The 10,000-nt window shown below is 36.0% G+C and overlaps 1 protein-coding gene across 2 annotated transcripts in view; it reads left to right on the top strand.

Moving 5' to 3' along the window:
- The window catches only part of LOC122267152 (arginine--tRNA ligase-like protein), a 15,370-nt gene that overhangs the window by 1,547 nt on the left and 3,823 nt on the right, over window positions 1-10,000 (top strand). Inside the window, exons 2-7 of one of the 2 annotated variants that reach the window (XM_043037155.2) lie at window positions 2,822-2,974; window positions 7,883-8,086; window positions 8,420-8,557; window positions 8,856-8,968; window positions 9,138-9,258; window positions 9,465-9,668. In XM_043037155.2, coding sequence (XP_042893089.1) covers window positions 2,822-2,974; window positions 7,883-8,086; window positions 8,420-8,557; window positions 8,856-8,968; window positions 9,138-9,258; window positions 9,465-9,668 — 933 coding nt within the window. Of the gene's footprint in view, window positions 1-2,821; window positions 2,975-5,580; window positions 5,788-7,882; window positions 8,087-8,419; window positions 8,558-8,855; window positions 8,969-9,137; window positions 9,259-9,464; window positions 9,669-10,000 lie in introns of those variants that run through there. The other variant, XM_043037156.2, reaches the window with a different exon arrangement.

Here is a 10,000-nt window from a genome sequence, read left to right as displayed (position 1 = left end):
ACCATGATGATAGCAACTGAGACTTCGTTTTATATATTTCTCAGGATAGGAAACTAGGACCAATAATGCCGCGACCACTCAATAGAGGGCACTCTATAATTATACTGTAAACAAAGGGGGAATATTGCCATCTATTGAGAGAGCATAACAGCGTATGCAGGTAATTGGGGGTTTCCAGTCCACAGCTTGTCGCTAGCCATAAATATGTATACACAGCCATGTTTGAATTTCAGGGCGAGGATGGTGGTTTTGCACAAGGTATGTTGCACGAAGTGCCCTAAAAAGGGGGGGTCCAGAGGGGGGCAAAGCCCCTTGGCTAGGGCGCAATTCAAAACTAGGCAAAATTAGGTAATTGGGTTAAGATTTTGTATGCGAAATATACCCCAAAGTAGGACAAGGTAGCACAAAGTGCCTTAAAAAAGGGACCCAGATTGTGGTGTCCAGGGGTGGAAGCGCGCATTATCTCCACTATATATGAGCAGTAGAGCTTGAGAGGAATCCATCGATACCACTTTTGTGATATTTAGTAATGTAGCGTTATTTGAAAAATTTACCACAAAAATTCTAACCTATTGACCATACTAACTTTATTTAGTTCTGTAGGTAGCCCTAGCCAAGGGGAGGCTTCACCCCCCCTGGTCCCCCCTTTTATTATGGCACTTCATACTAAGTACCTTGATTTCCAGGAAATTTGAATACACTGTTTTCAGGGTATTTTTGACTACAAAATTAATACCTAGTACTTCTTGCTTCTTACCTTGGTTTCTGGGAGTTTTTGTTTTATTTTACACGGAGCTTGGGCTAGTTCCTTATTTAGTGATGACACCTTTTGAATACATCATCTATATGTACCCCAGGTTGCCAATGTATATTCCGTACCAGGACCAATACCAGGACCTTCACAAGGCAACAACCAACTTCAAACTCCCTCAGTAGCTCAAACTCATGAGTTCGATAACAATAAAGAACATGATTGTGGTATAATTGGCCAGTCTATCTAAGGGTAGCTCTCATTGGCTGTCACCTACAGAAAACTAAACATCATAAAATTGTTTTTTGATTGATAGCTCTTTTTCAAATAAGTGCACATCAAGTAAAACAAAAAGATATGAGTTGATTGTTTACAAGTGCAGGATGAAGGTCGGAAGACCTGATGTGTACGAGTGCCCTCCCCTACTATTGAAGTCCTGATTATGGGGCACAGGGGGGGAATCGCTGGGAAAATCGATCATTTATGGATAGGAGAGGTTGAGAGGAATCCATCGATACCACTTTTTTGGTATTTAGTAACGCAGAGTTATTTGGAAAATTTACCAACACCTGCATTGGCTTTCAAGATGGAACTTGTTTTCATAATTCTATTGACTGATTTCTGTCCAAACCTACTTGAAACTTATGTAATCTTTGCTGAAAGCCAGCACTAATTCTATTCAAAAGAGTAAATTTTTAGAATAATGCCGCATTGCTAAATACCAGGAATGTATTTACTACATGGATTCCTCTTACCGTTTACCACTCTTAACCCATTCACGCCGGGGCCATTCCGGCTTTGCACGGTCGCTATACCAAGGTTTTTGAACGCATCATCCGAACGCTTCGAGATTCTCGGGCGCACGGGCCGCGAGCCTGGGCTGCCCGCTCGCTCACCCCGAGCGCCGGCCTTGGCCAGATATCTCGTCGGCGTCGTCGGACGCGAAAACCACGAAACGTGTCAGCACGTCATCCGGCGTGAGTGGGTTAAGTAGCGAAAATTACCCGTGTGTTTGCGGTTTTGGTTCTGGTACAGGTTATACATTAGCAGTGTGGGATATACATATGTGCACCACTAAATAAGGAACCAGTCCAAGTTCTATGTATAGAGACCAAAATAAAAATTTACAAATTATCAAGGTATGTAGAAAGTGTGAGACCCTCCCCTTCTGGACCGCCCCGGTCAAGGAGGTGATGAATCTCACCCCTTGGCTTTGGTATGGTGTAATAAATACACCATACCAAAGGAGGTAAAAAAAAAAAAGATAACATACAGAACGCACAAAAATGTATCAGATATAAGTAATAGCCATCCAATGGCATGGATATAGCCACACCGAAAAACAGTTGATGTTGATGACAGGTTCTGCATCCACTCTGAACAACTTACCAGTTCAGTAACCCTGTTTTAATTACTTTTATGCATAGTCGTAGCCAATTATTGTCACTCTGAGAGACGCTTTGTACATTTTTATATTTCTTTTTCAGTTTCTATCACTTAGACCAAAGAAAAAAAATTATCAGAAATGATTATCATATCTAGACTTTGTGCATGTGCAACCATCTACTATCACATTTGACATCAAGTTGTCACATTACTCCTGGTATATTTTAAAATTTAATATTTATTACATCATTTCACAACTATTATGGTGAAAATAAACTATTAATAAAACTGTTATCATATCACAGATCATATAAAATTCAGGGAACATACAAAATACCAGAACAAGGTCACAGAAAATGTTTGATCAAAGCTGCTTTATTTCTAAGTATAACCTATTTTGTATATTCTTACAAGAAATTAAAACCCACCACCCAAAAATGATAGGGTACAAAATTCAAACATATGCAGGAATATACAGCAATAGCACTTTCATTGTTCCTCATTCCTTGTCCTTTCTTATTCTTCTATAGTGGAAGCTGTTGCTTTGCCTGTCATACTTTGTCTCAGTCTCCTTTCATTATGCAAATACTTATTTATTTTTCCTCCTCCTGTGCCATTCTTTATTATGTTTTTAGTCTTTGGCAAGAGAAGAACATCAACTTAACTCATCATTAATGGTTTCAGGAAAAAGAAACGCAGAGACTGACAGAACGTCTCCAGGCTCTTGTGACAGGTTCCCTGGATTCTCTTGAAAATGAGGATGTCAACGACAAGGAATTCCTTAACCTTCTCAATGAAAATAAGAAGCTGAAGTATCGTATCAACATTTTGAAAAAGGTAAGAGATGTCGATAAATCTTTTAATGAGTATCCTATGATGTTCAACCATTTCTTTCTCTCTGATAATCATCTTGATATGTATATAGTTACAGTTTTGTTTAATGCACTCAAAGCTTGAGCTATTTTTGCATGATTGTGAATACATCTGTATTTTGAAGTGGATTTAAACATGTTAAAACTTAGTTCAATCTCTTTCATTATATATTTTATTTCACACGGATGGTAATTTCTTTTAGAAGTTGCAGCTAATGCATTAAGATGCATTTCTTGGGTAAAATAGTACTATATAAGAAGAGAATCATCTAGTTTAGCTACCTGTATTGTTTCCTCATTGGTAGAGATTATTTTATTTTTGAGGATTATAATGGTTTGTATAAATATTTAATGATAATGATGATTATGAAGATTTTCTATTTTAATATTGGTATTGCATTATCTATGCATTGATGTCATTGATATGGGCCCTTAATTTGTTATTTTACTACAAATCCGTTAACCCCTCTTCTCATAACGATCACTGTTGTACTGCATTTCTCCTTTTGTTGAAATTAAAAGCTATTTATTCCTTCAGCTGTGTAAGGAGGCATTATACCAAATATGAGTTAGTATCACTTTGCTAATGTATTATTTATAGAATCTTACATCATACCATAATTATAGGGAATAGTAGAAAACACACACAACATCTTAAGATGCCCAGCCCAGGCTTGATGTCTTAAGATGTGATCCATCTTGGAAGGGTTGATATCTCCAATAGGTCCTCATTTAAAAAAAAAAGATTAAAGCTTTTTAAGTTTATATTTTCAGTATACGAACATGAATATGGGACAATTATACACACCTACACAATATGAAAGCTAAAGTACAAACCCAAAACCATTATAATGACAGAAAGTTGTGTGGATATTGGTGTGTGTATGAGGACTGTTTGTACATTGGTGGTTTGATTGAGTTTATCCATTTCATCATAACTCGCTATTATATGGATAATGCATCTTTCATGCAGATCAGGTTGTGTTAGCAGAGACTGGCAAGCTCTGTGATATATTGAAAAATAAATGGACAAAATGGGAACTAAGGGATAAACGGTCAGAGACAGGGTGGGTAGGTGGGTGGCTTAGGTATTATTAACTTCTATCCCCTCTTGACACTTCCTTGTTAATTACTACTACAACACAATCAGACACACTTATCAGGAGAATGGCAGGTGAGAAAAGGAGTCCACGGTGGTTTATGCTTTTTTATAGTCTGTATCTTTCCTTAAAGTTTCTTAACATTTAAACAGGTTAAATTAGTTATGGATATTAGAATGGTTATTTTGAATTGGCTCTAACTCATATTTTGAATGGGTTCACATACCTAAAGAAATGATTGAAGTTGTCTTATATATGTTTTTGGCATCCAATAACATTTGCTTCTCTCCTAGTGGCATGATTCTTCAGAATAGTAGAAATGATATAAGAGCTATTGCACCAAGTGTAATATGTTTGTGTCTAGACATAGTAAATTCTTAACTTTTTTGCTTATGGGAGAAATTCCTTAATTATTTTAAAGACAATATTTTCATGAATATGGAAATGAATGGTGTATTACCTTTGTATAGCATCTTAACCTTATCATTAACTAAATCATCTCATGTTGTGAACAGAAAAAAATGGTGATGCTATGGATTTTTGGTGTAGAACAGGCTGACATTAACCAAGGGGAGATCTCCGGTGTAAAACAGAGATCATAAAAAAATGCCATTATCAAATTAACAGCCGACAGTCTCTCTGATATGATACAGTAGATGCACTGCCAATACTTGAATGTGAACATTTTATGATCAGCAACAAACTCTTAATTGATATAGTATTCTTATTTTTTCATTAAGTTTCCATGACTAGGGAATTATGCATGGGTAACTGTGAAACTCCTAAAATTTTAACAATAATAGTTTCCAACCTGATAGCTAATTACAATACCCTCATGAGTGTAGTAGAAAAAGAACTGGGGGAGAGAGGGAGGAAGGAGAGGGGGATAGGAAGAGGAGGATTGGAAGAGAAAGAAATAGGCATGCTAAAAAGTATTACTGAAAGAAGTTGAAGTTAGAGTGTGTATGGATACCAATAATTGGAACAGCAGGTTACATGAAAGTGGACACATATATCCACAAAGTGAGGCTGAGCAGATGGGAAACCTTGTTTTATATAGATATTTTTATCAGGGTTATTCTTATGAATATAAAGTTATCTGATTAGTTCTACTGTAGGGCAGTGAATTTTTAACCCATTAATAGTAGTGTGGTTTTGGGTGCACCTGGACATTATTCTGGGTATTTCGGAATGTGCCCACCAAGGTAGCTGCCAGCCAGTGTACCGGCCATTCAAAAAGCCACAACATGATATCACAGCCCCAGTGGGATGACCAGCCAAGCCGTGATGTGATATCATGTTGTCTGTCATTAAGGGTTTAAAGATGATGTAATAAATCTTCCTTAAGTAAAGATAGTAGGTTAAAAATTAGTTAATTCCTTTTCATTCTATTCCAGACTTGTGATGTTGCCACAGCTAACCTCCAAGTCATTATGAATTAGCTGTGTAAAAGAATGCAAATCAGGATATAAACAGTGTAAAAGTGGAACATAAAGTGGAACTCATGATGAGGATAGTGTATTGGAAAAATAAATAAACATTTTGAATAAAGAAAACTAAATTGAGAATCACATACAATAATTAATCATTGGAAATAATGGGTGATGAATCTCGCAAGAAATTGTGTACTCAGCACATGAGGGAGCAGTCACCGTCTTCTTTGTTTTGCATACAAGGGGTAGGAAATGGTTAAATGTTCTTTATTGCCCCTGTATTGATATTAGAATACTGAGGAATGCCTTACTTTCAAGTATTGGTAACCAAGTATATGCGTGTGTATTTGTTTTTGTTTGTGCGCTATGTGAGAGCGAGAGACTGAAACTGACCTAGAGGTACAATATTTAATTTTGAGTAGTCAACTAGCCCTTAGTTGTATAATAATGTTAAGTATTAAGGTTAACTATATAAACCTTTTTTGACCTTGGTTAAAATTAGATGCAGATTTTTCTGTAGTGCTGCATTTTCCTCCATAGGGAAGCATTGTCATTAATTATCTTTGAAATGTTGTATTTATACAGATATCTGAATATTTAAACTCATATTGATTCGGTAGGTAGTCTGGTAACTGGGAATTTTTTTAGTATTGCAGACTTTTCTAGCATTCTCTGTAAAGCATGCCTTTTGATCAAGCCCCCAATCACTCACAGTTTTAACTGACAGTAATAATGAAGAAACCAGTTTAAACCAGTTCACACTGTCCAGTTTGGGGATGATCTAGACTGCAAACTTGGCCCAAAGGCAGGACTGTAGGACTGATGTGTTTTCTGGAAAACTAGCCATTAATTTTTGTGGATTGAAGGCCAGTTTGAGTGTGTATGGAGTGGCTTGCAGGCTGTGTGTCAGTTCCTTGCTAACAGATGCAGATATAGATTTCCTCATACAGGAGTTTTTCTGTCTTGATGAAAGGGTTAACCCATTAGCAGCGGATGGCATGATTTGGTGCAAAGGCAGAGTCGGTGATAGACGCGGATGGCACCATGCCAGACATGTAATTCAGCTATCCTACTGCACAGACCTTTTTTTAATACCGCGACCAATGGGTTAATGACTGAAAGCAGCTTTCATTTAGTTTCTTGGTCTATACGTAGGAAACCAAGCACCACGTTCCAAACTGAATTCCAATAGAAGTCTAACAACAATTTCGTGGACAATATCTTAGGAATTCTTTCTTTATTTCTTTTTTCTTTCTTTGTCATAGTGATTACTCCTGCTAAGCCTAATAATATAATCTGTATTTCCTTGGGAAGAATAGCTGTTGCCATGTGAAAACTGAGACTTGAACTAAGCCATACTGAATAGTGTAATTATGAAAAAGCAAATGTCTTGAAAATTGCTTGTCCAAACAGTTGCTGGCATGCAGGAGTAAATATTAGAGTGCTTTCAGCACATACATATATTAAGATGGATTGTATGATATATGGGATGTTTCCATATGTCATTTCACCCTTTTACCATGGAATGCATTCTTAATTTGGTACTTAGTCATAGAGTACTTGTATTGAAAACCTAGCTCACCAGATAAGATATATAGGATAATTAATGCATTCAATGTCCTACAGAATTGAAATTTGTCTTTTCAGTGCTTCTTTACTGCCAGAATTGTAATGAAATACATTCTAGTTGACACCTCTACTTCACATATTACTTCTCCAGTATTCAGTATTAGCTTATAGATATCCACCACCATTATCTACTAGACTCAAGATAAGAGAATCATTCTTTTGCTTATCACGAGTTGTTAACCCATTAGCAGCGGATGGCATGATTTGCTGCAAAGGCAGAGTCGGTTGTAGACGCGGATGGCACCATACCAAACATGTAAAACAGTCATCCTACTGCACAGACCTTTTTTTAATACCGCGACCAATGGGTTAAGGCATTATCTGTTTGATGGTCTATTTACTGTGTCTCCTTTAAGTACTGAATGGGATTCATAATCTTTATAGGATTATACCATCAGTTTGCTATTTTTTGAGGGGTGATGCAACTAGTTGACAGCAAAAGTGAGGGTAAAAAGAAGAAAAAATGATAAAGAATGATAAAAGAATAATTTCTAGTATTTAGAATTATATCAGTATAATTCTTTCAAAAAGTCACTTAGGTGTGTAATCATAGTCACCTTTGTTTAAAATCTGTGTTGACATTTTTAAGCACTTAAAGAGGAGAAAGTCTTATGATATCAAGTTTGTCAAGACGGTTATAACTGATATACTTATGCATAAATATCTAAATGTTTTCATTATTACTAACCAAAAAAATTCTGCTTGTAACAGAGCATAGAGGCTGCTGGAGGTGATGCAGGAAGCAGTGACTCGGATGACTTCGGCACCCACATGTGTAATATCATTGGTCAGCTAGAGAAAATCTTCACTAAAGCAGTGCTCACTGCTTATCCGGAAGCTGTCAACCCTGTGATTCAGATTCAGCTATCTAAGCATGCCGATTATCAGTGTAATGCTGCTATGGCTCTTGCAAAGGTATGTTTTTATTTCATATTTTTCATGTAGCCCATATGGTTTTACAACTAAATTGATCTTCAGAATATATGATATTGAATAGTTTATGAATTGTTTTGAAAATGATGTAAGAATCTGCTCAGATTATGAAATACAGCCTCTTCAGTACATACCTCAAATAAATAAAGGATAGCTATTCAGTGAATTATTGTGGTATGGGAGATCTTCATAGAAAATGCAAATGATTCTATGCAAAAAAATAAATTTCTAGTATTGTTAAAAGTTTGAGTTGAAATGGTTTCATTTTGATGTAGTAATCTATATTTCATTATTAATCCAGGGTTTTATCAACAGAGTCTGAAGAAAAACCCAAGAGAAGTCGGACAGGAGGTTCTGAAAAGTGTTGCACCAAATCCCCTCATTTCTAATCTTGAGTTATCAGGCCCTGGATTTATCAACATTGTCCTCAACAAGGACTTCATCAAGCAACAGGTAATCATATAGAGACAGGAGTGAAAGAATGAGAACAGGTAATCATATAGAGACAGGAGTGAAAGAATGAGAACTGTAAAAACACTTAAGCTCAAACATTCATTTCACATTTTTCAATTCCTTTGAAAAATTATAAAATTGTCAAGTATTTAAATTTTCTGTTTATCAAAATAATTGTACTTTATCACAACATCTAATCTTGAATTTTTGCATTTGTCATTGTTATCATTACTGTTATGATTTGATATTTAGATTAAATTTATTACTGCTCAGTCTCATCATGTATATATATTTGCAGGTAACAAATTTAATACTGAATGGTGTAACTGCTCCTCCTACAACACCAGTACAAGTTGTGGTTGATTTTTCATCTCCCAACATTGCTAAGGAGATGCATGTTGGCCATCTAAGGTAAGCTCATTAAATATGTATGTAACATTGTCTCCATAAAGAATATCACTTTATTAATTAGATTTGAGCAAATGCATTTGCATGTGATATTTATCTGTATATTTCTTTAGATAATTCAGTTCCTTTTGGTTCATTTAGAATAGTAATTTTTTTCTGTTTCTTTTCTCAGATCAACCATCATTGGAGATAGTATTGCTCGCTTGCTGGAGTTTCTTGGACACAAAGTTTTGAGACTCAACCATTTAGGTGACTGGGGAACACAATTTGGCATGCTCATTGCCCACCTACAGGTAAGCTTTGCGATGCAAAGAAATGATAAGAGTATTACTTGGTGGATGCATATATAGCAAAATCAGGACAGTTATTTCAGTATGGTGTCTTCCACCCACCTATACTGCTTACCAATGGTACAGGCCAGTACATATATTATGTGTCGATAACAGAATCCATTGAAGTAACAGCTTTCAAATCTAATTTCTTTTATTTTTGCTTACAGGACTCTTTCCCAAACTTTGCAACAGAACCTCCACCAATTGCTGACCTTCAGAAGTTTTACAAAGAATCTAAAAAGAGATTTGATGAGGATGAAGCATTTAAGAAGAGGGCTTATGAAGCAGTTGTAAAGTTGCAAGCATATGAACCACTACACAAAAAGGGTTGGGAAGAGATCTGTGAAATTTCAAGAAAAGAATTTATGAAGGTATTTTCATAATCTCTAATTAAATTCCTTGGCTTATTCTTCTTCCTTGCCCATTTCTCTTTCCCTTTTATTTTTTGTTTTCTCTTCTTGCCCTCCTCTCTTCTTCATCTTTATCTTTACTCCTCCTCCTCCTCTCCTCCTCCTCCTCCTCCTCCTCCTCCTCCTCCTCCTCCTCCTGTTTTCCAGAGTATAGCTCATGAAGTTATGTAAGGATGAAGCTATTGATATAATCTAGAAAAATGATTTCTAGGTGTCACTTTTTATTCCTTTCTTTGTTTTTAACTTTCCATTTTTCTGTACTTCTGTTCAATAATCAAGAAATACACACATGG

This window comes from Penaeus japonicus, unplaced genomic scaffold, assembly GCF_977035675.1.
Source record: "Penaeus japonicus unplaced genomic scaffold, GWHDUDI00000001_assembly GWHDUDI00000001, whole genome shotgun sequence".
Lineage (NCBI taxonomy): Eukaryota > Metazoa > Arthropoda > Malacostraca > Decapoda > Penaeidae > Penaeus > Penaeus japonicus.
Note: the sequence above shows the minus strand (reverse complement) of the source record. Positions and strands in the feature narration are given on the sequence as shown.